This window comes from Eublepharis macularius, chromosome 19 (assembly GCF_028583425.1).
Source record: "Eublepharis macularius isolate TG4126 chromosome 19, MPM_Emac_v1.0, whole genome shotgun sequence".
Classification (NCBI taxonomy): domain Eukaryota; kingdom Metazoa; phylum Chordata; class Lepidosauria; order Squamata; family Eublepharidae; genus Eublepharis; species Eublepharis macularius.
This window is the reverse complement of record NC_072808.1, coordinates 2,432,056-2,459,236: the sequence shown is the minus strand read 5'-3', so window position 1 is coordinate 2,459,236 and position 27,181 is coordinate 2,432,056. Positions and strand designations below refer to the sequence as shown.

Below are 27,181 nucleotides of genomic sequence, written 5' to 3'. Positions count from 1 at the left end.
AGGACATGGTCAACAACTGCGAATTGGCAGCTGTAGGATCCTGCTAAAGTAATAGGTCCTGCTTCTACATGTTAGGTCATGAACGCTTGTCTGAAAACAGCCACTTGAGGAAAATGGTTCCGCTAACCCGATTGGCCTTGGCTAGTAATTGGATGGGAGACCTCCAACGAAGACCAGGGTTGCAGAGGCAGGCAATGGTAAACTACCTCTGTTAGTCTCTTGCCATGAAAACCTCACCAGGGGTCACCATAAGTCAACTCAGACTTGAGGGTCAGATATTTTCTTAACAGTAGAATCCTAAACCATTTTAATCCATTGGTCTTAGAAAGGTATAACTCTCATTAGAACAGTACTGCAAATGCCCTTAAGCCATTTTCACAAGAGACAGTTAACCCTAACTTCCAGCTGGAGCCTGCAGATCTCCCAGGATTACAACCAATCTCCAGGCTACAAAAACTATCTCCCCTGGAGAAAATGGCTGCTTTGGAGGGTGGACTCTATGGCATTATGCCCTGCTGAGGCTCCTCCCCTCCCCAAGTCCCTCCTTTCTCAGGCTCCACCCCCTCCCCAAAAAAATCTCCAGGAGTTTCACAACCTGGAGTTGGCAAACTTAACAACCACAGGTAGGATGCTTCACCAAAATGTTTAAATGTTAACATTTCACGAGGTCTTAGAAATGACATAACTGTCACTTATCGTGTGCAAGAAACAAGAGGACAGCTTACGTGCTTCATGGTATCTTCTCCCAAAAAAACTCTCAACAACTTAGGGCCAAGCTACACATGACGAATGACGCTTGAACGGCAAGTGGATTGAGTGGAGGACAAGTGAACAGGGAGAAATACACTTGTCGTTCAAGTGTCATTCGTCATGTGTAGCTTGGCCCTGTGTTACACCACATGATTCCTCACTATAGCACAGTGTCCCCAAGTGCTTGCTCTACTTTCCCCCATAGGAGTGAAAGGGCACCCATTCACTTAGGGCCAAGCTACACATGACGAATGACACTTGAACGGCAAGTGGATTGAGTGGAGGACAAGTAAACAGGGAGAAATACACTTGCTGTTCAAGTGTCATTCGTCATGTGTAGCTTGGCCCTCAGAATAGAATACATCATTAGTATCATGTCTGTCAGCTGGAAACACACATACACTGCATAATGCAAATAATGTAACTACATTTCTATGTATTCGAATAAAAAGGCTGCCTCTTGCCTATGTGCTTAGTATGGTTTTAAAATGTTAAAGAAAAAGGTCTTCCTACAGCGCAATCCTAAACAGCATTAAATCCAATGGGCTTAAAAGGGTATAATTTTGCTTAGAAACCCAGTTTCATGCAACTGTTGATAACCAAAGGCATATAAACTACAGGGAAGCAGTATGAATTACAGCATGTTTTCCTTTTGGAAATCCATAGCCATCAAAGAAATGAACATAACTAGTTTTTGAAACGTTGGAAGAGTAACTTTTTAAATAATGACCGCAGCCGCCGGAAAAAAATGTCACTGGTACTTCTTGTTTTGAATTTACCTTAAGAAACTGAACAAAGCAAATGCGTCCACTGACTCTCTCAGGAAAGACCGAGTCACTTCCTGAGCAGCAATCTGCCTGTTTGCAGCAGATAGACCTTCATTGTTTGCCACTTCCAGTTTCCAGTAACGGGAATGATTACTTGACCAGTATCTAGGCGGCTTGTACTGGGGTCCTGGAAAAATACACCAGCTCTGTCTTCCATGATTTCCATCAGCTGCCGTGCCTAGTTCACTTTGAAAAAGACACAGAACGTTCTTCACGATAGAAGGTCCTTAAAGGAAGGGGAAATTGGAACTAATGAACACTGCTTTATTTTGGAGTTTCGTATCTGTTCTCTGATGACGAGATGTATTCTGTATTGCTCTTGATCCTTTTACACTGTAAGTTTGGGAGCGAATATCTCATTAAAAAAATTAATAAAAATTTGTCCTCATGTTGATACCTTAACAACGTTCACTTTGCTTTTCCAGGTTGCAAGCTGGCAGCTCAAGAAAATGGTGAGTTTTTAAAAATTACATTTTTGAGATCTGAACATCTTCAGAAAAAGAGGAGTTGAGCACAAAAAAATTAGTCTCTCCTAGATTTGCATGCAGACAGGGAAAAGAAAGGCTTGGACCAGGTAAAACTGGAAACGTATTTCTATATGAGATACGGGTTTCTTTCTTCCCATTAGTATATTCTATCTGGTGACTTAAGTTCCATATTGAAATCCAAAATGACCAATGTATATTCAACTTGAATCATAATTCACAGAAACTTAAGGCTGCAATCCTAAGAACGCTTTCCTAGGAGTAAATTCTACTGAATAAAACGGGATCTACTTCTGAGTAGACTCATTTAGGACTGCTCTTTAAAGTACTTTGAGCCCTGAGCCTGCTTGCGGGGAGGGCGGAATACAAATACGATAAAATAAATAAAATAAATAAATACTTAGATGTCTATGAATGGTGTTCTTTTGCTTTCAGTTTGACTAAAGTGTATTAAATTTCCAAACTCTTCATGTTGAATGAATTACACATTGGGCTACTAAATTACTAGATAACAAAGATCTTTGGATTAACCCCAAATCAGGATGTGAGTTGCAAACTATGTAAACTGTTGCCAGCAAACTTTGCATGTTACAGGTGATTTTAGCATTTATTGATTTTGTATGGCAGCAGTGCACAGCTCAGATTCTTTGGAGACCATTTTTTATTTTCTTTAATCCAGAAGAAGCACATTGCTATGTTAACTAAGAGGAATAGCGTTGACAGGTCCCCTTAACCTCCCAGCAGGAGTAGGGCGACCTGGCACTCACCTTCCTCGTTCTGTTCACATGTGTGTTTCTTGCTCCCCATGTGGCACAACAATGTCATTTCCGGGAAGTGACGTCATTGTGCAGGGGCTGGAAGTGCTCCTGCACTTCACAGAAGGCTGATTTGGGCCCCCCAAAAGCCCAATTCGGCCCATTTGGGGCCCAAATTGGCCTGCTGTGAAACATGGGAGCACTTTCAGGGCAGCACAATGACATCATTCCCGGCAGTGATGTCATCACACCACCCCGGTACTCAGGACTGGAGGCCTCTTTCCCACCTTCCCCCCCTACCTGCCAAGTGAGTGGGGATGGAGGTGGAGCAGGGAATCCTGGGGGACCTGGGATCCATAGAGATCTGTTTTTCTTACTAAACCATATTTTTTCCTCCACCTGGATCAAAGTGGCTTGGGACGGCTTTTTTTCAGTAGGAAAATGGCAGAGGAAGAAATAGTTTAAAAGTCCACGCTCCCCCTCAGAATATTATCCCCTGCAGCTGCATCTGGGAAAGAATACAAGTCTGTCAAAATAATCATAGAATATATAGTTCTCTCTCTAAATCTCAAGAAACCCAGCTTGCAGGAGATCTATTTGTTTAAGACTTGGGCTTTCCTGAATTCCATTTTAAGCACGAGCGAGAGGGCCCAGTTATTTTTTAAAGCAAAAAGGCTTGAGGGGAGATCGGAATCCTGCCTGGAATGGCTATTTACCTCTCTGTCTTTTCTCCCCCCAAGTGCTTTTCTTTACTCTGACCTTGAGTCGAGTATCAGAGCCCAGTTGGTAAGAATATGACATGAGGAGACAGAGAAACTCTGGAGAAATGAGCTGCATGTAATGAGATAGTATGAAATAGTATGAGAGCCAGTTTGGTGTAGTAGTTAAGAACGGCAGGACTCTAATCTGGAGAGCCAGGTTTGATTCCCCACTCCTCCACTTGAAGCCAGCCGCACCCACTTCACAGGGTGATTGTGGGGATAATGATAACATACTTTGTAAACTGCTCTGAGTGGATGTTAAGTCATCCTGGAGGGCGGTATATAAATTGAATGTTGTTGTTGTTGTTGTTGTTGTTGTTGAATCCTGCACTCATTTCATAGTTGACTTATGGTGACCCCTAGCGGGGTTTTCATGGCAAGAGACTAACAGAGGAGGTTTGCCATTGCTTCTGAAGCCCTGGTTTTCGTTGGAGGTCTCCCATCCAATTACTAACCAATGCTGACCTTGCTTACCTTCTGAGGGCCAAGCTACAAGTGACTTATGACACTTGAACAGCAAGTGTATTTCTCCCTGTTCACTTGCCCTCCACTCAATCCACTTGCTGTTCAAGTGTCATTCGTCATGTGTAGCTTGGCCCTGAGATCTGACAAGATCAGGCTCTCCTGGTGGCCATAAATCAACTCTGACTTGAGGGTACTTTCCACCACCAATGAGACAGTATACCAAAAAAAATTAAAAACCAATACTTGTGCTGCTTTAAAACTTGAGTTCCCCTTTGCTTCATGAACTGAGGTCACACAAACCTGAAATTTAGCTACTGTTTTGTTACAACTGAACGGAAACTAGGAACTGAATTAAAAATATGCATTGATAATAAAAAGAACTATGAGTCAGGTTTATTTTCATAAGCTGTGCTATAAAGCGTTTTCTAAAATGAAAGCCTAGAACATTCCACCAGCGTGTCCTTAATTTCACTGGTTGCATTTTCAAAAATAACTAGAAGTGGCCAGCAGTAGTATAAGCATTAAGATGGCTTCATTTTGAGAAGCTTGAAGCTAGACAAGGATCTAAACTTTCAACAGATTGTGTGTAAATATTTATGGCCCTCTGTGACTCTCCAGTCTGTAAATACAGGAAAAATCAGTGCTATTTTAACTGTATAATGGCTGTCCGTCTACTCAAAATACTATCCCCACTATAAAGTAATAATAATAATAATAACAACAACAACATTCAATTTATATACCGCCCTTCAGGACAACTTAATACCCACTAAGAGCGGTTTACAAAGTATGTCATTATTATCCCCGCAACAACAAACACCCTGTGAGGTGGATGGGGCTGAGAGGCAAGCTACATGTGATGCCTTACACAGGTTGGACACTTGTCAGCTTCCCTCAAGTTTTGATGGGAAATGTAGGCGTCCTGGTCTTACAGCTTGGCTCTCCATTACAGCTGCAAGACCAGGATGCCTACATTTCCCATCAAAACTTGACAGAAGCTGACAAGTGTCCAACCTGTGCCAGGCATCACTTGTAGCTTGGCTCTGAGAGAGCTCTGGAAGAGCTGCAACTGACCCAAGTTCACCCAGCTGGCTTCAAGTGGAGGAGTGAGGAATCAAACCCGGCTCTCCAGATTAGAGTCCTGCGCTCTTAACCACTACCCAAACTAGTGGGGGTAGGGGAATTTTCAAGATACTCGTTTATTAATTGAAAGACACCCAGCTTTATCTGTTGATGGACAGACAGCCGGACTCTGCCCCGGATAATCTGTCCAGGGCTTTGGAGGCCGTGACTGGGTGGTCAAAACAGAGTCGGATGAAGTTGAGCCCTACGAAGATAGAGGTCCTGCATCTGGACCGCAGGCAATCAGGAATGGGGATCCGGCTCCCAGCCCTCGGCGGGGCACTTCTTGAGCCAGCGCCGACAGTAAGGAGTCTGGGTCCTTTTGCAAAGTCTGCGTTCTTTTACCTTCGTCAGGCCAGGCAGCTTGCCCCGTACCTGTCAGCCAGTGATCTAGCGACAGTGATCCATGCAATGGTCACCTCCAGATTGGATTACGGTAACTCGCTCTAAGCACCCTTGTGCTGCTCTGGAAGCTACAGCTGGTCCAGAATGTGGTGTCATGTGTCTTGACTGGGACTCTATTCTGGTCACATGTTACACCTGTTCTGCGCCAGCTGTACTGGCTCCCAGTGGAATTCCGGATCAGGTTCAAGGTTCTAGTTTGACCTTCAAAGCCCTGAGCAGACTAGGACCAACATACCTGCGAGAGCATCTCTCATCCTATATTCACTGGAGGCTGCTCCGATCAGCAGATAAACAGGTACTGGTGGTGATCCCTAGCCCAGGGAAGTTCACCTTGCCTCAACTAGAGCCAGGGTTTTTTCGGTTGTGGAACCTAGCTGGTTGAACTCTCTGTCTGTAGAGACACGGTATAGTGTAGCTTTTGGATATTATGCACTGTTTTTGTACAACTTCCCATTTCTTCGATTATAACTGAAAGCAAGTATCACTAACGTTTCTCTTCTTTTCCAGTGGTCACTATAAACAAACCTGTACTCAGCGCCAGTCCACCTAAGCAAGTGCAGAATGGCCAGTCAGTCATCCTCAACTGTTCGGTGGAAGCAACCAAAAGTGGCGATTTTGTACTGAATTACACATTCAAAATTTTCAAATATGGCAATCTTCTGGTTAACATCCCATCAGAACAAGACTGGGTGGTTTATACAATCTCGCCAGCTAGATTTTCTCATTCTGGAGATTATCACTGTGAAGTAACTGTTAAAGGGAAAACAAAGACCAGTGAACTTTTGCCTCTCCAAGTCAAAGGTAGGCATTCCTTCCTCAGTCCTTATTTTCTACCTAAGAAAATGTTTGGATCCTAAAATAACCATTGCTTAGAGACAGTGGTGGAAGTAATCAGGCACAGGCCAGTATACGGTACTGGTATGTAAGTGACCAAATGTGGTAACTCTTATCTTCTCTTTGACATCCCCCTGACAATGCCAGTAAGAAATTTAATTTACTTTCACCCGAGATCTAACATGGATTACTACACTTTCCCTTTGTAGTTATAGAACCTGGGTTTTTTTTCCTGATCTTGTCCCTCTATCTTTTCACTGTTGATTGATGTCCCTTGGTAATTCTGTCTTTGATTCTCTGCTCCTTCAGTATCTTCCACTTAGCTTCATTATCTCTTCTTCGGGCTATAATGTGTTGCACGGGACAATCTGCTTTATAGGCTTTCTTCTAGTTCTTTTCCATTTTTCATTATTACTTGTTCCAGTAGTTTCCTTCATACAAGTGCTCTTATTGCTTTTAATGATATTTTAATCCTAATTCTCCCTGGCTCCTCTCGCTTGACACTAAATATTGTTGATTCTGTCCTATCCCAAGCTTGTTGCCTTGGGATGATAATGGCTTCTCTTTCTTCCCCAGATCCCCATACTTACCAAAACCTGTAGGCTTACTATCTCAATACCTCTAGCATTTTCTACAAAAGCATTTGGCCTCCTGTTCTAAACCCAATTATCGGTATTTTTCTACTCTCCATTGATTTAATTGTATCTTTCCCACTTTATCTTCTTCAGTGCTTCCCCTTCCCTATTACATTTTCTTCAAGCTTCCACTTTTGATCTTGTTCTATTTTTTCCAGTTTATATGCTCCATTTTTCTCTTAAAAGTTTGTCCTTTATTATTCACGGAATGTTATTTATCTATTCATTTGTTCATAACTATGCTATACTGCTACTGTATATTTCGTCCGTTCAAAAACTGCTTTTAAGCCCCGTTAATGGCTCTTTCATAAATGGTTTCATAACAGTTGGGGTTGGATTCCAGATCCTATGAACCATGGATGGAATGATTTCAAAGAACAGATCTCTACCCCTTCTCCTGCAACCCCCCACTCCAAAAAAGCTGCTTCTGTGGCTTGGGGGGGTCCCTTGATAACAGAGTTCACGGCTGAAGCTCCAGCTATTTTTTCAATCAATCCTTTTGAGAAGGAGGGGTTTCCTCCAGTTTTACCCTTCTTGTTGCAGCCCCTCTATGCCATATCCCACTCTGTTATGGTGTCTCTCCCAACACCCAGGACCTGCAAAGAAAAAGGGAGAAATCCATTTCATGAACTCATTCCATTTATGTTTCATGGGTTCCAATCCTAGCATGTGGAATTCCTCTGAGCTAAGCTATTAACTTAAGAGCTTCCTTGATTAAGGATAACTGTAAACAAAAAACAATGTCTGCAAGGAATAGTTAAAGGAGATTAACTAGAGTAGACAAAGAATAATGCGTTGAAGAGAAACTATCCAGGCTGAACAGGTGAGATCCGCTTCTCCTGGCCACAATATGGAAGTTTGTACATACTTAATAGGTGCCTCCATATGAAGACCTCATTTATTGTTCAATGCCATTAAAAACTGCACAGATATCTGACTCCTGCATTTGTACCCAGCAGGGACTTGTACAACCACTATTTTTTTTTAAAAAAAAATGCTGTCTCTCATTATCAGATGTGATCTTGGCAAAGACACCGTGCCTGCCCAGCCACTGAAATTATCCAGTAACTTGCATTTATGAGAGAAAAAGAGGTGTGATCTTTGAAGTATAATTTGCAAGAGTCTGTTCAGATGTGATTTTCATCTGACCTGACCTCTGCCATGCAGAAGAAGCAGGAGCTAATCTCAGGATCATGCTTTTTCTCCATCAGTCTCATTGATGGAAAAGTGTAAGAACGGAACTGCAGAAAACAAGTTCTTGGTCAAAGAATGCCCTTGGTCAAAGGATAATGGGATCTCCCTTCTCAGCCGGGATCTTCTACCTGCTGTGAAAGGGGAAAACATGTGTGAACCTAAAGACTGTGCCTACACTGACAACATGTGAAGATGAGAGTCAGACAAGCCAGGAATAGATGAATAGACCAACCGAGGTGAAAATGACCGTGCTTGAAATTATGTTGTCTATATCAGTTCCTCAAAGAACAGCAACCAGAGAGTTGAGATGCAGATAGACAAGATCAGAGGTCATTTCGTAGAAAAGGAGCTGCAGGAACTCACTGGTATAACTCATTAGCATGTGCCACACCCCTTGACATCACCAGAAGTTTGTCATTAGCATAACTGATTTGATCGGGCCCGAAATGGCTGGGATTCGGCTGCTGCCAAACGGGGAAGTGTTCCTCCACCTGGCAGTGGCCCAATCAGGGCTGTTTTGGCCCCAGTTTGGGACGAAACCCCCCAATCCAGGCCAAAATGGGCCCCAAATGGCCATTTGGGGTATGTTTTGGCCTGGATTGGGCCCAAAACAGCCCAGATCGGGTCGGTGCCGGGCAGGGGAGGGATCCCCCGCCAGGCACTGACCCAATCCTGGCAGTTTTAGCCCTGATACTGGCAAAAACGGGCCCCAGATGGCCAAAAATCAGATGGGCGGGGCCACCTGGCATGTGACCTCTTGGGAGAACTACTGGAACCGCGTTCCTGCGCCTTTCCCCCCTCAAAATGAGCCCTGGACATCATATTGATGTCCCGTGGTTGAGGCTGCAAGCCTACGGACACCTTCCTTGGAGGAAGCTCCGTTGAATAATCTGAGACTTACTTCTGAGGAGACTTGCTCCTCGGTATCCCACCTTTCTGAATTTCTGTTAATAATAGATATGGGGAGACGAAACTGATTTGGGATGACAAGACTGAGGAGAAGAGATGTACCCCTCTCCTCCTGTCACTTTCGCTCCTGGAACTTCCCCAATATGGAAGCCATACTCATAGGTTTTCCCTCTCAGAGTAAATATCAAGTTCGGAGGTTAGGTATTTAGTATGAAGAAATGACACCAAGGAGCGGGAGGTTAACTCTTACCCTTGCCCAGCCCTATAGTCCCAGTTTTTTCCATGGGCCCTTTGGCTGTTATGAATAAAAATTTAGATAGACAGGAGATCTGGTTTCAGGCATCCGACAGCTTATTTAGTTTGGCCCTGGCATAACTGCGAAGGAAAGCATATTCTGATTAATGGTTGTTTTCTCTTCAAAAGGAATAATGAAGCCAAAACTGACTGTCCAGAAAACACAAGTAACGGAGGGCGAAAATGTGTTGTTACGTTGTGAAGCCATAGGAGAAAAGCCTCCTCTTTTTTTCACGTTTTATAAAATCCGACAATCTCCAAGCAATTCCCCAGTACATAAGACTAAGCCTGAAGAAACAGAAAACTTTGCAGAGGTGGAATTCCCAGTCGAGGAAGGGGACACTGTTTTGTTTTTTGAATGTACAGTCCAAAAATTTTTGGCAATGGGGTCTGAGACATCAGAACCCAGTAACAGAACAGTCGTTGGTGTGGCTGGTAAGTTAGTCTGTTTCTTTAAAAAAATTTTACTTTACATTATCATTCCTATATTTTAAATTCATTTCGTAGTTATTTATGCTTAGATCCATTTGCTGTGCTGACTCCAAATACTTTTTAACCCTTTACTATATGGGCATTCAAGAGGCAGCCATAATTCCTCTGCCATCTTTCTTCCTAGGCTGGCCTAGAAATGGCAGTTGGAGCCCCCAAAATCTGGTGTGCAGAAGTCCTTCCCTCTTGATGGTGGTCCTGTAATTTATTCTCTCTATAGTTCCAACTCAGCCTACATGTACTACGCCGCTGAATGTAGCAAATTTCCTATTTGCCACGTTCCTTCCTCCAAAGAGCTCAGGGCAGCATACATCAATCTCTCATCCTCCATTTTACTCTCCCAACACCCAGCCTAGATGGCTACGGTGGAAGCAACATAGGTGATTATAGCTCATCCATGTTTAAACACAGGAATCTTCTGTGATTATGCCTCATTGAGCCCTAAATACCCCCTTTCTGGATTTTCAGAAGTTGGCAGCTACGAGATACTAACATCCCTGAATAAAAGTCACAGACAGTTAAGCATTGGGGTTATCTTTGAAATTCTTGCTTTTCCAAAATATACATTTCAAATGAAATAAAATTCTTGACAAGTTACTTCTGCATGTGTTTTCACACGCCCCCGTAATGCTCCGGAAAATTGCACAAAACTTACAGCATGAAGCGTCTTCCTAGCACGATGACGTCAGAAATCGCGCCATTAAATGGGATCATGATGGGAAATCGCGCAAGGAAAACACTGTGTGCTGTGAGTTTCACAAAATTTTCAGGAGGTTACGGGTGTGTGAAAACAGCCGGAGTCTCCAGTCAAAAACAGCTGTAGACATTTCAAACTTCCAAAACAAAGTCCTGTAGGGTTTTTAACCATATTATTTCTTCTGTCTTGACTTCTTCTCTTGCAGAGCCATTTTCCATTCCCAATATAACTGTCTACCCACGGCACATTATTGAGGGAGACAATATTTTGATAAAATGTACTACAATCCTAAATCATCAGCATGAAATTGAAATGATCCTCCAGAAGGACAAAAATATTCTTAAGAATTCCAGGGGTAGAGAGTCCGTGACATACTCTGCAGTAGCTACGATGGAGAACAGCGGCAATTACACATGCAAAGCAGAACTTGGGAGAGTATCCAAAACTGACACGGTGAATGTTGTAGTAGCAGGTAAGAGCTTTCTTTATCTCATCTGTGCTAGTTCAGAAGACACCTCTCTAGATAAGGTATTAGCTTGTCTCGTCATTGATCTAAATCTGTAATCTGAAATTTTGGGGACTTTGGATAAGACTGTTGATCAAAGTGCTTCTGAAGTACTACTAATCTCTGGTGTGGGATCTGATTGAAATGTGGTATTTGGAGGAATGAGCACATCGGATCCTTGCAAGCCGCATGCTTTGTCAGCTATCATTGGTCTTTCTTCTGTCTATATCATGGAGAAGGATGAAACTATGTGTCAGGCTCTGCTGTGGGGGTGCCAGAGCCAGAGGAGGGGCTCGCCCTCCAGGTCGGCCTGCTCGTCCAGGCTGGCTGCCAGGTACAGCTCAGAAATGGGGAGAAGGGGAATTTACAGCATCCTCATGTCCTCTCCCCTCTCCAGATAGCCTATCACCCTTCTCTCTCACCAAGAGGCTGCCCGGCTGTTCCTCCACAGCAGCCCTGAAGGACCTGCCTTTTGTAGGGCTTTCCCAGGCTCCATCCTCCAACCTCTCCTTCCTCAGGCTCATCCAGGGGCCCTCTCTGCCCCTGACCTTTTAGAGCATTCCTGCAGGGCAGGACTAGCCGTCCCTTTCCACACAATGTGGCTAGGCCCCTGTGCCTGCGTGTTCTCTGGCAGCTCTACCTTGACTGCCGGTGGTGGCATCACTCTTGGGAGTATCCCGCTGGCTTAACCGTGCTCACCATTGCTGGGAGGAGCAGCCGCCTGCCTTGCGGTGGCAGTGCTGTTTCTGGGTTACACTGTGCAATCCACCTTGAGTCTCAGTGAGAATAATGCACTATAAATAAAAAATTAACAAACGTAAAAAATTTACTCATTCTAAAAGATAAAATATTTCATAGGAGTTTTTTTTTAAATCAGTGCCTCCTTCAAATCTTCTGATTTTTCCACTGGAAAAACAGGAGGAGATATGTGGATGTACCAATCTTACATGTGCCCATAACACTTCCTTGGTCATGTTTCATAAATTCACTACTGAAACAGATGTACTAGGTGATAAAGGCTGTTTGTTAAAGGTTTAGCTTGATCTCCCTGTATGAACTTGAAAGATAACATTAATTAAATGCTAGTATTTGAGTCCTAATCAATTCCAAAACGCAATACTTCTAATGATTCGTGTTGGAGCTGTTATGAACTAAAAGCAGATCAGAAGTTTGTATTTTATCAGATGAACAGGTTGTTGAGCCCTCTGTGTTGGAGATCTTGCAAGCAGGAAGGGGATGTGTTGGGGATGCCATTTTGTTCAGGAATTTTGGAGAGTGGTTCACAGAGAGATATCCAACACGGTGGGTCTTCCGTTGCCACACTCCCCAGAATTTTTCCTATTGGATTTTTGGCCCAACTCTGTGTTAGATAGGAATACCAGATCTCTTGTCTCGATATTAGTTGCCTCTGCTCGTCTGGTCATTGCTGGGAATTGGAAATCCCTCAAAGGCCCATTGCTAAAAAAAAATGGTATCAGAAAATTTGGGAGCAATATTTGATGGGTAGGATTATGCATAATCCATTTTTTGGGAACTTGCATATGGCAGTCCCTTTATTTGAATACGATGAAATCTGAAAACCAATTTTAGATGTTTTAAATGCCAAAGAAGTAATTCCCCCAATACAACAAAGTTTAAATGCTCATTTATTGTAATTCTTGGGTTTTTAATGATTTACCAAGAGTGGTTTTGATAATGTCTTTATGGCTTAGTTTTAATCCCTTTCTTGTTTGTACAGTACTGTTTTATCATTTCTTGTATTAAATTTGGATTTTTTAAAAAAAGAAGTTTGTATTTTAACTGCTCAATATATTTTCAGCGCCCATTGGTAATTAACCTGATAACAGACTTAAATGGATCTGAAATTTAATGATGGCTGCCAGAATTTTAGTAGCCAAGTATTGGGGTTAGTCTTGTATACTGTCTCAGAAGAGTTAGTTCAGTCTTGGGGTCTAGCCAAAACAGTCAAACTTACTGAACAAATTCAACAAATCAGTGATGAAGAATAATTGGAAATGTTATCAGTGAGCCACCAGCCATTCGTTAACTTTATGAAAATGTGTAATAATTTAGATATTGATTCATTTGTAACATTTTCAATTGTGTGACTGTTATTAGCGGTGTATTTTTGTACCCTAGTTGTTTTCTGTTTTAATATTTTTTTAAAAAAAAGTTTAAAAGGAAAACAATTATATTTCCACAGCAGGGATGTGATATTCAAGGAAGATGGCTAGATGCCCTGATATCATTGAATTATAACTGCTCATCTGTTATATTATCCATTAATAATGTCGAAAGACTGTAAATGCATTACCTTTCTGTTCCCTCTCTCTTTTTTTGCAGAGTTGTTTCCCAAGCCAATACTGCACGTTTCGAAAAAAGACCTGGATGAAGGCAACATGTTAGAAATGTCATGTCGAGTTAACAGCTCACTGCAGTTGAAAGTCGCGCTCATGAAAGACAACACATTCATGACAAACTCCACCTCCTATGTCTTTAAGGCCTACGAAGCTAACAGCGGAGTCTATGATTGTAGGGTGGAGATGAAAGGAATCGTCAAAAAGAGTGACCCTGTTCAGATACGTGTTTATTGTGAGTTGATTTATGGACCTAAGATCCATTGACCTGATGGACAAGGGAACTACTAGTTGCACACTGAGACCCTTGCACAAGTTGGGTTTTGCACTGATTACAGTTGCTCAGTTTCTCTGCAGCGTAACTAGCTCAGTGAGATAAATGAACATCGTCAAGCATGATGTACCCTGATGCACATGGTTGACGCTATATAGGTGTCTAGGTCTAAGCAAGAGGGAGGCATATGGAGGGAGATTACATGTACTTGACATACCTGGTCAACGGCAAGAGGAAAGGTCATGCACTCCCATTCCACACAGCTCGGTACCAAAACAGTTCAGAACTTTGTAGGAACATAGAGCAGAACCACAAGTGACAAAAGGCACAGGTTGGACACTTGTCAGCTCCCCTCAAGTTTTGATGGGAAATGTAGGAGTCCTGGTCTTGCAGCTTGGCTCTCCGACTGCTGTCCAACGGACTTTTCAACTGTCACTTCTCCAACATTCTGCCAAGCCGCCTACATTTCCCATCAAAACTTGAGGGAAGCTGACAAGTGTCCAACCTGTGCCTTTTGTCACTTGTGGTTCTGCTCATAGATAAGTCCCGGACTGAGCCCTGCTAGGCCATAACCAGTGGGTTTCCCTCAAGGGATCATGTTATAATAACTGTACAATACAATAAACATCCTCAAATTCAAAGCTCTCCTCGATGTAACACCCATCAGTTTGGAATCTACTAATACGATGTATTTGGTACTGCCTAGTAGAAAGGAGTAAGCAAGCCTTTGAAAAGAGACTGCAAGCCCTTCTGAACATGCCAATCCTTTATACTCTCAGTATTTTTGTAGAAGTCAATGTGACTGTGATCAACTTGGTTTTTCCAACCTCCATTATTATTTTTTATTAAGTGCCCTTATGGGTTTTGCTCTTGATTTTTACTATGAGATATTTTGGCCTTGTTTGATATTAGAACTTTTCTGCCTGGCTTTGTGATATGGAAACTTAAAAAAAAATTATGCTACTGCTTAAATTGTTTAATCTACCCCCCCCCCACACACACACACCTGTCTCCTTTTCTTTTGTGGTATTCTTATTTCCCTTGTTGTGAGCCATTTTGAGTTTTCTTAACAGAGACAGCAAGGCTATAAATATTTTCCATAACAAATATGTATCCAAAAGGAGGCCATATCTTTTGTATCATGCACTGATAGAGGAAACTTTTCCCCTTGCATTTTGTTAAAAAGGAATGTTTTTTCCTCACCACTGCACAGCCAAAAATTAAGATGCGGTGGATAAGGTTGGGTTGAGTAGATCTTTAGATGCAAAAGACCTGCTTGAAGGTTTTCTGGCAGGCTTGCATTCCTACAGAATTAGCCCGTTCTAAGTCCATCAAAGTCAATGGACTTGGAAGGGCATGTCTCCTTAGAATTGCACTTTAAATGAAATATAAGTTGAGTTGTGCTCACTGCATTCACTCAGGCAGCACTTCCTTCTTTTTCAGCTCCAGTTTCAAAGCCCCGTCTTTACACGGCCATCAGCTACCCTAAAGGAGCCGTGCTGGGGCGTGCTTTTGTTTTATACTGCTATTCTAACAGCGGGACACTACCTATAACGTATACTCTCTACAGAGGAAATGTCACTGTTGGCAAAACTGAAGTGAAAAGAAATGCAACTGCAGAGTTTAAGGACAACGCAACTAAGCAGCACATTCAAGGAGAATATAAATGTCAAGCAGAAAACGGCCATTCTAACAAATCCCAAAGCAGTGGGCTCAACATCACAGTAATAAGTAAGTGTTTCAGAAAGACCACAAAAGCACTGAGAAGTTTTAACAGCTTCAAAGCCTCTATAGCAAAGAGGTCCAGGCTCCAAGTTTGGCTCTCTGAAGCTTTTCATCTGCCTATTAGCTTACCGCCTGATCCAAAGGACCTGCCCATTCGCCATTTTCTGCCAAACTGAGACATGCCAGTTCATACATGACCGATGTGTGTGTTCATTTAAGCAGGATACAGTAAGGATCCTAGCTACTGTATTTTGGACTAGCATCTGTTCCTGTTTAACCAGCTCATTGTTACGTTGGTTCTGAATCTGGCATAAAGGCTGTTTCTTTGCATTTCATTCACAGCCCCAGTTTATAACATAAGCTTGGAAAACCCTTCACATGGCGACGTGGAAGACGGCCAAGACCTCGTCCTTTTTTGTGGCGTTACCTCAGGATCTTTTCCTATTGAGTTCAACTTTTTTAAAGAAAATGAAGTACGATCCGTGCATAAAGTAACAGAATATAAAATCCACACCGTTAGTTGGCACAAAGCAAGGCTTACAAGCAAAGATTCGGGCAAGTACTTTTGTGCCGCTGACAACTCTGCAGAATCACGGCTACGAAGCAACCCAATAATTATAAAGGGTAAGTTTTGCTCGTGGATTCATGGTGCAGAAGCACACAGGAGATGACTGTGTGTCTATTAGGGTGTTAGAAAGGCTCGCCCTTTCAATCAGACGGGACTAAATTGCACAGCTCTGCCAAGCCTCAATTGCTTCCGTTTGTGAAGATTCTCTGGTTTGACATTGGGGTTCTCGAGTTTGACATAGGTTCCCTCGTTGTAGTTGGGTTCTGTTTGATTTTGTTGGTTCAGCTCGCATTGGGAATGGGACTTGCATTTGGCTTTTGGCCCCAAAGGGGTTGCTTTTGCTTCAAGTCAAGTCAAGTTAGCCTTTATTGGCCTAGAGCAACAATTCAAGTTATCCACTTACAAAAAGAAAAACAAGGTTAAAAGGATACTACATTACAAATACATAAATACATTTATAGCTTATTTCCGTGATATCCTTTGACGCAACTTCAAAGCAGAATGGAGAAACTTAGCCACCTTCTCAGTGACATCGGGAAAGGAATCGTTCAACAGTCTATAGACTTTGACCGAGTCAGAGCAATCCATCATACCAGCTAGAACAGATTTTAAATATGTTTGACGTATACCAGCATACAAATGACAATGCAAAAGAACATGTGTAATTGACTTGACACATTTTTGTTCACATAAACAGCTTCTAGCTGAATAGGCTATCCTGTTAAATCTGCCATATAGAATGGCCGAAGGCATAGCATTGCACCTGGCCAAAGAAAAAGCTCTACGAAGTTGTGGCACCTGCAGGGGAGATAAATATGGGGCCATCCTCCCTACAGTGAGGGGAATTTCAAAGCTCAGGGGAGAGCAGGTTTTAGTAGCCAGGCTATATATCTTCTGGCGCTCAATATCTAGCATCCTGTTCTTAATTTGTTGAAATGCGGCATTTGATGTTCATAGACAGTGAGTCCACAGATATACCCATGCCTTCCATTTTCTTAAGGTTTGCCTTTGCCTGGAAAGCCTTGGAAATGTTTCCTCCATAGGAAACAGTGGCTGAGTGACTTGGTTCAGGGGCCCCCGGAGTCCAATCTTCGTGAAACTTGGGGGTCTTTATTGCACAAGAATGAGTAAATTCTCTGCAAATTTGGCAGTGTTTCTTTAAAATATGCCTCCCAGCCAACTCCTGGATAATTTCCCCCCTATGGGGATAGTTTTCCCCATAGGGAATAATGGCTGGGTGAATTTAGGATTCTCTAACCTAATAACAACAACAACAACAACAACAACATTCAATATATAAAGTGCCCTTCAAGATGACTTAACTCCCACTCAGAGTGGTTTACAAAGTATGTTATTATTATCCCCACAACAACAATCACAACAAGGTGGGTGGGGCTGAGAGAGCTCTGAGAGAGCTGTGGCTGACCCAAGGTCACCCAGCTGGCTTCAAGTGGAGGAGTGGGGAATCAAATCCGGTTCTCCAGATTAGAGTCTCAGGCGCTTAACCACTACACCAAACTGGCTTCGAGAATTTGACCCAGATTTCAGGGATACTGAATTTTTTAAAATATTTATTTATTTATGTATGCATGCATGCATGCATGTATGTATGTATGTATGTATGTATGTATGTATGTATGTATGTATGTATTTATTTATTTATTTATCCCTGAAACCTGGATCCAGGTCACCCAATTTTTTTTTGATGCACACCCCAACTTTTTTTCATGCTTTTCTCTTAATATAATAAGGGAGATTGCGTGAAGAAGGGTGGGCACCTGGGAGACAGACTTGCCACTTCAGTATCAGAAGTGAATGCTGCTTTCGCATGTTTTCAACCCCATGTGTTGGAATTATCAGAATAGCATGAGATGGAATCATTGAAAAGTATCAACAGTGCTCTTGAAGTAGCATAGGAACAGGTTTCTGGTAATGTTCTCTCAGCGGGCCCTATTTGTGCCGTTCGTTCTCAGTGGTATAAACTGGAATCCCTGGTTCTCTCTCGAGCACAGAACTAACAGAGGGGGATTGGTGTTGCAGAACTGATTGTGAACTCAAGTTTGTGAATCCTGACCTATTTTTCTCCTGATTTCTAGTCATTCTGGCTTCATGGAAGAAATGGCTCATTGCGTTATTTGTCTTGCTAGTCCTTCTTGGCATCGGCGGTACTTTCTGGTGGTACTTCAGAAAGAAGGCAAAGGGTAAACAATATTTTATTTGACTTTTAGTCATCTAATGAATAGAACAGAAACTTCATATAAACCCTCCTTACTAGGAGTGACCCCCCAGGCTTTGCCTCTCCATCCCACTCCCTTTTATTTTCAGAGTTAAACATGGTGCAGTGTGAACTCTGTGGTTAGCCGCAAGCCAAGTTTGCAAGCTCAGTTTCAACCATAGTTGCAAACTGTGGTGTGGAACTCACCAGAACTGGTGAAAATGCCAGTGCAATATAACACCATGGTTAGCTCCAAAAATGACAGGGAGGAGAAAATTCATTCCCGAATGGTTGGCCTTCATTAGTACATGGAAGTCCAGGGATCTTATGCAGAGAAAGGCAAAGGCAGATGACCTGTGCTCCCTTCTTGCTTTGAAAACTTACGTTGTCACCATAAGTCTGCTGCAACTTGACAGCACTTTACACAGTTTGCTCACAACTAAATGGCTCTGGACTTTTTCATTTCCTAGAGTATGGAATATTCATACAGTGAAGTCAGTGTTCATGATAACCTTGAGACAATTCCTGAGGTTTCTTAGTTTCATTTTTGTATTTGTAAGTGCATTCACAATTAAAAAGCAGAGCAAGAGTTTTCAAGGTTATGCCTGTTCATGATTATGCACATCCATAAACTCAGTGGATTAATAAACATAGGCTTATTATTAATGATCAAAACCCAATATAATGTTTGGAATAAGCCATTGCCAAACTGAATGAGGAACATTGCTCTCAGCACTCACCTCCAACATATACTTCCTAACTGGATTGAGTTAACATCACTTCTAACATCCATTTACTAAAACAATTGACTTTCTACTTTTGCAGTACAATTATAGTAACTAATTTTAATTCCTTCCCCACTTTCAGCTAAACGCAATTCTATGGAATTGGATGGGTAAGTTTCATTGCTTATTGTTAATGGTAAGATGTTTATGAGCAGGGGTCATTTTGTAGAAAAAGAGCTGCAGGAACTCATTAGCATAACTCATTAGCACAAATCATTTGCATATGCCATGCCATATGTCATTAGCATGACTGATTATGCTAATTATGATTAGTGTGTCATTAGCATGACTGATTTGCATATGCCCTACCCCCTGACATCACCTATCCTGGCTGTTTTGGACCCAATCCTGGCCATTCAGGGCCGAAATTGGCCCCAGAATGGCAAAAAAGGGGCTGAAAATGGCCGGAAAATGGTCAGGATTGGGCCGCTGCTGAGCGGGAGATCCTCCACCTGTCAGAGGCCCAATCCTGGCTGTTTCAGGATCAATCCTGACTGTTTGGGGCCTGATCCTGGCTATTTTGGGCCCAAATTGGGCCTTTACGGCCCCGATCCAGGCCAAAATGGGCCCAAAATGGCCAAAAACCAGGAGGAGAACTACTGGAACTGTGTTCCTGTGTGTTCCTCCTCAAAATGAGCCCTGTTTATGAGAGATATGTATTCCTGATACTATGTAGGGATCATTTAAGTGCACTAATAGACCCAATTGCCCTTTAAAATTGAAGATTAGAAAGCTATCAGTTATAGAAATGTCCCAACAATCCCAGCAGACACAGAGGTGCCATATTAAAAATGTTAAGATGTGTCACAGAAAAGGACATTTCTGACATTTAGGAATTATCTTCTCCCTATTAGTGACAACAGCAAAATTCCAAGGATGGCTTTATACATCTGTAAAAATTGCCAATCATCTTGAGTCCTGCAGGCCTTCATGATTACATCCTTACATGAAATCACAGAGCTTTTGTGAGCCATAGCTCACTTCTTCAGATATCTCACGAAAGCTCCTACCCTACCACTAATTTTGTTAGTCTTATAGGTGCTACTGGACTCTTGCTCTTTTCCAGTGATTTGTATGTGTTAAAGGTTAATGGGGCGAGTGAATCATAAAAGAATGAAGACTCAGGATATGGTACAGCACTGGGGTTTCTTTTCATTCTAGATGTGTGTAGTCCAAAAGCAGAACATAGGCTGCTTCCACACATGTTGGATAATGCACTTTCAGTGCTCTTTTGTGATCATTTGGAACAAGGTTTTTATGTGTGAAAGGATTGCTAAAGTGCATGGAAACTGAATTATTCAACGTGTGTGGAAACAACCAAGGAGTACATTTTTCTGTTGATAAAATACCAAAGCTTTTCTTAATCTGCTTTGTTTTTAGCTCCATGCCAGCAACCAATTCAATGGGTGAGAAGCTGACATCAGGACTGAATAATGAAGGGGAATTGTATTATGGTAATGAGTTTCATTTTAAATGACCATTTCAGGATTATTATTTTTTAAATCCCCATTCCGTCATAAAGCTGTCTTGGTGACCCTGGGCCAGTCATTCTGAATCCGCCTAACCCATTTCACAAGGTTGTTGTAAGGCTACAATCAGGAAGGGAGAGCTTTGTGTGCCACAGAATAGAAAAGTCATAGATATCATGATCATGCTAGGATCATGCTAGCTCAACAATCCAAAGGTTTTATCTTTGAAAGCATGTGCCACAGTATGTCTCTCTCAAAACCTGAGAATCAAAGATATCTTTTTTTCTTGGCACAGGTAGTCATCTGGCACAGGTAATCATTCCACTTCTTAGGAGTAGGATTTTTAAGGTGAACCATTCAAGGAGAGGTCTGTGTTATATAGAATTATCTGGGCAAACCATAGTAGACTGAAGTTTTTGTGTGGCCTTCTTGGGAATGCTGTATTCATTGAAAAGAGTTTGAAACCAACCAATAGAACTATTTTTCTCTGACAGCCACTTCTTCGCCATTAGCTTTGAGTTCGGCTGTCCTCTTCAGTTATGACAACATCGATATATAAATAATATGGCAAAGTAATATTTAAAAACCTGTATACCATAGGCAGTAATTATGGATAAATTAGTTCAGACATCACAGTAAATTACATTTATTGTTAAATGGGAAAGGAAAGAGCACGTGAACTCAAGTGGTATTTCTAGTCATCAAACCATGAAAAATGTATAACGGACAAGATCTAAGCCCGGAAGCTTCTAATATTGACTTTACATGCTCTTCAAATGGTCTTTGGGTCTTTTAAAATGTTACGCTTATCAAACATTGGCAGTCATTGTTAACATGTGTCTTGGTTTTTTTAGGATCCGATTATAATGAAGAAGGTGAAAATCACATGAAATCAAAAGATAACGCTAAAGGTAACTTCGTTTTAATTTTTATTTCCGAGTATATTTGTATGTTGCAACTTTGCAACAGATTCTGTTACTGTGCACCAAATGACTTCTTTGGGGATTAGAAACATCTGTTTGAAGGGATTGTTCGTCTGTTTGTATGTATTTTCTAGGGCTGCATTTCAAATTGCAACAAATCATTTGGATTTTGAAGGAGTCTCAGTGCCTGATGTAAACATGCAGCACAATCAGGAGGTAAAACTTTGAGATGGCAAAATGGGCTGTACCACTTCGGTCTGCACAGGAGCATTGCATTTTTACTGCTTCTCCATGTAGAAGACTCTTGCAATTTTTTTTTTAAGTACATCAGGCGGAAAGTTCCAAGCTTAATCCTTCACATGCTATACTGGTTTGCCATTTTCAGAGCAACATTAATATAGGAAAACTTCAAAAAATGAAGTTCCTCACTTGCAGTCTGAAGTGGTACAGTCCTAGTCTACCATCTCAGCATTCTACCACCTCATCAGCATCTCATTCCACAGTATGTATACAGCAAGCCAAAGATGTTGCCCATATTCCCAGGGACGAGAAAGAAGAGCTATCCCACATCTATCAGTACGGCTTAGAGATTAGAGAGTCAGACAAGGATTTGGGTAGACCCAGGTTCTAATCCCCACGCTGCCACTGTGACCTTGTGTCAGTCACTCACTCTCAGCTTAACATAACCTACAGGGTTGTTGTGAGGAGAAAATGCCAGAGAAGAGAACCACTGTCACTGCCCCCCCCATGCCCAAAATGACCATATACAGGATTGTGCAATGTGCACTGCTGACGGTGGACTTGTGAAATTGTATTTGTTCCTTTTATGTTTCCGTTTTTTACCTGTTTTTTTATGTCTTTTAAATTGATGTGATCTGCTTTGAGCTTGCTTGGCAGGGAGAGTAAACTATAAATCTAATAATAAACAAACACAAACTTTGGTTCACCATTAGAGAGAAAGGTGTGGTATAAACAGTAAATAAATAAAATTTGTCAGCAACATCACGTTCTTTAAAAGCAGTAATACCTCATTTACTCTGGAAAAGTAGCACCTATAAGATTAACAAAATTAGTGAGCTGTGGCTGTGGAAGAAGTGGGCTGTGGCTCACGAAAGCTTATACCCTATCACAAATTTTGTTAGTCTCAGGTTCTCACCACACAAGACAAACTCACTCGAATTACAGGGATAATTAGAGTGTATTTTGTAATTCAAGTGTGTTTGAGTGTAATTCGAGTGTCTTTTGTCTCGTGTGGTTTGACCTTTGTAGGTGCTAATGGACTCTTGCTCTTTTCCACTGCAACAGACTAACACGGCTACCCATCTTGATCTACCTCTTTATCTCTGTCAGCAAGTTTTAGTTACCTCATTTACTATGTACCCTGTGCAGTTACCCTGTGCCTTACCTAGGGTTGCTAACCTCCAGGTGGGGGCTGGAGTTCTCCTGATCACCAAACAACAGAGATCATTTCTCCTGAAGAAAATGGTCGCTTCAGAGGGCAGACATTATGGTTTAACATCGAGTCTAGAGACATGGAAGTTCCTCCCCAGGCACTGCCCTGAAATTTCCAGGAATTTCCCCAGCCAGAGCTGGCAACTCTATTAGGCAAAGGTAGTTTTTACCAGAGAGAAGTGGTACAGCTTTGCTACCTCTGGTGAAGATGAGAACAGGTCAACCTGTGATGGCTTCTCCTCCTCTTTGCCATGTGCCTCAGTAAAGTCTCTGGGACAATTCTTGTTATTGATGGTGGAGAGTCAAAACAGGCAGAGGGAGGCTCCAACACATGCATTTCCTCATTAGGAGTGCAACCAGCACATGATCCCGCATCCATGAAAGCCAGTGGAGGTGTGAATAGATTTACACCTGGGGCAGCGAGTCCTGACTAAAAGAAAACATCTCCTTGCTATTTTGGGACAGGACCTGACCTTGAGAACACTGAAGTGGAATATACAGAAGTAGAAGTGGCGGTTCCTGACCCTTACAGAGGTAATTAAATGGCTTTCTCATGTAATTGTATAAAAGGAATCGCAGAGGGCTTGTTGAGTTTTGAGTGAGGTCAAAGGTCATTCTGCAACTCCCAGGATTAAACCTTCATCTTTTATCCTGCAAACAGGAAGAACAAAACCTTTGCTTCAAAGACCAACAGATGTTTCTTCTACATTTATTCAAAAATATATCTTGTTTTTTCTACACATTTGGATTGTGATAGCTGCCTGCGTGTAGAATCGTAAATCTGGAAGGGATATCAAGGCCATCCAGCCCAGTTCCTAGACACCAGGCACCATTTTCCTTTTCCTAGCACCTCAGCTGAGCTACGAGGAACCTTTAAAGCAGGGAGCTCATGTAATGTCTCCCCCCCTCCCCTGGCCTCATCTCTTCTCACATACGGTTGCCAGCCTCCAGGTGGTGGCTGGAGATCTCCTGGAATTACAACTGATCTCCAGGTGACAGAGATCAGTTCCCCTAGAGAAAATGGCTGCTTTGGAGGGTGGACTCTATGGCATTATACCATTCTGAGGCCCCTCCCCTCCCCTCCTCAAACCCCACCTTATTCAGGCTCCACCCCCCCCCCCCAAATCTCCAGGAATTTCCCGAACTGGACCTGGCAACCCTAGTCTCACATCATAAGGGGATTTCCAAAGCTTCCCCATTTCCCTCTTTCCAAGCAGCAAAAACACATCTCTACATCCCCCCTCCAACCAAGGTAGAAGTGTGCGTGAGTGTGTTTTTTAAAATTTCTTCTATACTAAAGGGGCAACAACCTCCGTCATAACCAACTGGTCACACAACACTTACTTGTAAATGCAGTTGTGGAAAAATGTCATGTATACAGCGCTTTCCTAAACAGAGTTACACCTTTCTAAACTAGTTGGGCCCTCAGTTCTGGCTATGTTTGAAGCAGCTCTGTGATTGTTCACAACTCTCTCTTCAGGAATATTTTCCCTCACCTTTAGCCTTCTTTTCCTATTCTTAGCAGGGTTTCAAATAGGCAGACATTTATCCTAGTTGTCATCTCTTGGGTGATATTTTCCCCTCTGTTTCTAGGCACAACTGTTCTTTTACATAACTTTTAAAATATTCACTTCATAGGAAAAAAATGACTGAGGTATATTTCCCTCAGAGTTTTCCTTTTAGAACGCTAAAGTTCATAGGGAGAGAAGCACAGCGCATTCGTCTACGGCATAGCACATCATTTGTAAAGTGGCCTGGTGGTAAAGCCACTTTTCCCAAGGGGCCGGCACAGTGATTCTCATCATGTCCTCTTCTGAATGCGGGCCAATCTGGTCTGCTGAGCTGGAGAGATTTTCCATTGTTTGAATTTGTAATTGACCTTTAACCCATCTCTACTACCGTGGTTCGTAATATGACTCCTCACTAAATTGTTCTCCTATCTTTTAATGCTGCTTTATTGTCTGTATTAGCTCATCCTCTAATTTTATTGCGTTTATGTATTGTACAGTTCTTATAGCACTGCTTTTATTTGTTATCTGGTTTGGTGCAGTGGTTAAGAGCAGCGGGACTCTAATCTGGAGAGCCGGGTTTGATTCCCCACTCCTCCACTTGAAGCCAGCTGGGTGACCTTGGGTCAGTCACAGCTCTCTCAGAGCTCTCTCAGCCCCACCCACCTCACAGGGTGTTTGTTGTGGGGATAATAATGACATACTTTGTAAACCACTCTGAGTGGGCGTTAAGTTGTCCTGAAGGGTGGTATATAAATCCATTGTTATTATTATTTATTATTATTACCTGCCTTGAGACTCAGTGAGACAGCTGGACCATAAGCGAAGAAAATAAAATAAAAGATGATGATGATGATGATGATGATGATGATGATGATGATGATGATGATGATGATGATGATGAAGAAGACAGCATGACAGCACAGTCTAAGTTAGGGAAGTTTTCAACAAAAATACAAACAATAATTGATACCATACTGCTATATTTTCCAGCTCCTGTAACAAAGAAGAACGAGACAGTATATACTGAAATCAGAAAATCTATGAATGGTAAGTGAGCTCATGCAAAGAAGTCAATGTGTGTTGCTAGGGTTGCCAACTTTGGACTGGGAAATTCTTAGAGATTAGTGGGGGTGGAGCCTGGGGAAGGGTGAGGTTTGGGGAGGGATCTGAATGGGGTATAACAACTGCCCTCCAAAGCAGCCATTTTCTCCATGGGAACTTATCTGTGTAGCCCGGATATCTGTTGTAATTCTGTGAGATTGCAGGTTCCTACTTGGAGGTCTGCAACCGTATGAGCGGCTGACAATTTGCTTGTTTTTTTTTTGAGAAGGAAAAATATAAGTTCATATATATAAATATATGCACTATACTTCTGTGCGCTCTATGCACATGCAGAGTCCCTGTCAGTGCTCCATGCAGCGTCAGGAACAATGGCCCGTGTTTGCCCGGGAGAAAGTACACAGGTGCTCTCAGTGAATCTATTGGTTTGGGGGCCAAAAATAAAGAGATGTACTATGGGCATATTTGCGTCCCCAGTGTCTGTGGGAAAGACTGGGGGTCAAGCTACAAGTGACGAATGACACTTGAACGGCAAGTGAACAGACTCACGTGTATTCCTCCCTGTTCACTTGCGCTCCACTTGCACTCCACTTGATTCAATGTGTCTGAAATGATGATGTGTTCACCTCGCCACATGACATTCTCCAAAAACCAAGCCTGCTTCTATCTCCACAACCTCACCCCTTCATGCTACAATAAATATGTTCATCTTTAAGGTGTTACAGGAACCTTCTTTTGTTTTTTCCTTCTTCATTAGCTCCACTCTAGGTTCCATGTGTGGGTGATCCAAGAAAAATATCCAGGAACTGCCTAGGCCTGGCTGCAAAAAATGGAAGCTCAAGGATATAATGTTTAGCAAGCATGCCTCTCATCTTGTAGATTTTAAAATGTGGGGAAATGATCTTAAATTCTATGCCAATTATTTATTTATTCAGATATTTATTTTAAACAAATAATTGTTTGGAATGTTTATTTACTGACCTTTCTTCAGACTCAGGGAACAGAAGTTAAACAACAAAACAACATATATAATGCATAATAAATTACTAAGCACTAAAATTTCATCAAACAGCTAGAAGCTTGAGAAGCGTTTTCTACACTTCTTCTACAATTTATAATTCCGACTCATTAGGCCGAACTTAGCTCATTCTGGGATGTCTTGATATTAAGGATATAAACTTCAATCTCTTTTCTACCCAGCTGGTGATGTAGGAGTTGCTAGACTTTTCATGATGGATCTTCTTGTGGGAAACACAGAGAAACTCTGTCTATCCAGTTTATCAACTCCAATGTGCTTGAGAATGGCAAGCATTATACAAATTCCTTCTAAAGCTATACTTTGTCGTAGGACAGGAAGTCCATTGCAATGAAATGCGATTACAAGCGAGGGCGGGATTAGATTGACAATACGTAAGCACCCCTTAATCTTGCCTTCCACCGTCTCTCTCCCATATAGCCGGCTGCAGTTTCAGTTATTTTTGGAAACATAATAACAGTGTATTGTTCTAATTGCGTCTGCTTTTCCTGACAGATACACAGGAAAAAAGTGTTTCAAATAGATAAGCAGGACATCTCACAAAGCAACACCACTTTGGAGGCTTTATTGCATTACTTTGTGAAGCAGAAAAAAAGTTGACTTTTCTGTTGGAGGCTAAAGAATCCTCTCCCTGAGCTAAGTTTTAGAAAGTAGCTAAAGGAGTTTGACAGCTGCTGTTC

General features: G+C 42.0%; 1 protein-coding gene across 2 annotated transcripts in view; it reads left to right on the top strand.

The window, feature by feature from the left end:
• The first annotated feature begins 1,638 nt into the window (after positions 1 to 1,638).
• Positions 1,639 to 27,181, top strand: part of PECAM1 (platelet and endothelial cell adhesion molecule 1) — a 40,165-nt gene continuing 14,622 nt past the window's right edge. For both annotated transcript variants that reach the window (XM_055003518.1, XM_055003517.1), the window contains exons 1-14: positions 1,639 to 1,912; positions 2,003 to 2,029; positions 6,078 to 6,371; positions 9,566 to 9,871; positions 10,828 to 11,094; positions 13,471 to 13,719; positions 15,202 to 15,489; positions 15,826 to 16,107; positions 18,148 to 18,252; positions 19,134 to 19,161; positions 20,432 to 20,505; positions 21,375 to 21,431; positions 23,361 to 23,429; positions 25,397 to 25,453. In XM_055003518.1, the coding sequence (XP_054859493.1) occupies positions 1,879 to 1,912; positions 2,003 to 2,029; positions 6,078 to 6,371; positions 9,566 to 9,871; positions 10,828 to 11,094; positions 13,471 to 13,719; positions 15,202 to 15,489; positions 15,826 to 16,107; positions 18,148 to 18,252; positions 19,134 to 19,161; positions 20,432 to 20,505; positions 21,375 to 21,431; positions 23,361 to 23,429; positions 25,397 to 25,453 (2,137 nt within the window). In that variant the 5' untranslated portion in view covers positions 1,639 to 1,878. The remainder of the gene's footprint in view (positions 1,913 to 2,002; positions 2,030 to 6,077; positions 6,372 to 9,565; positions 9,872 to 10,827; positions 11,095 to 13,470; positions 13,720 to 15,201; positions 15,490 to 15,825; positions 16,108 to 18,147; positions 18,253 to 19,133; positions 19,162 to 20,431; positions 20,506 to 21,374; positions 21,432 to 23,360; positions 23,430 to 25,396; positions 25,454 to 27,181) is intronic.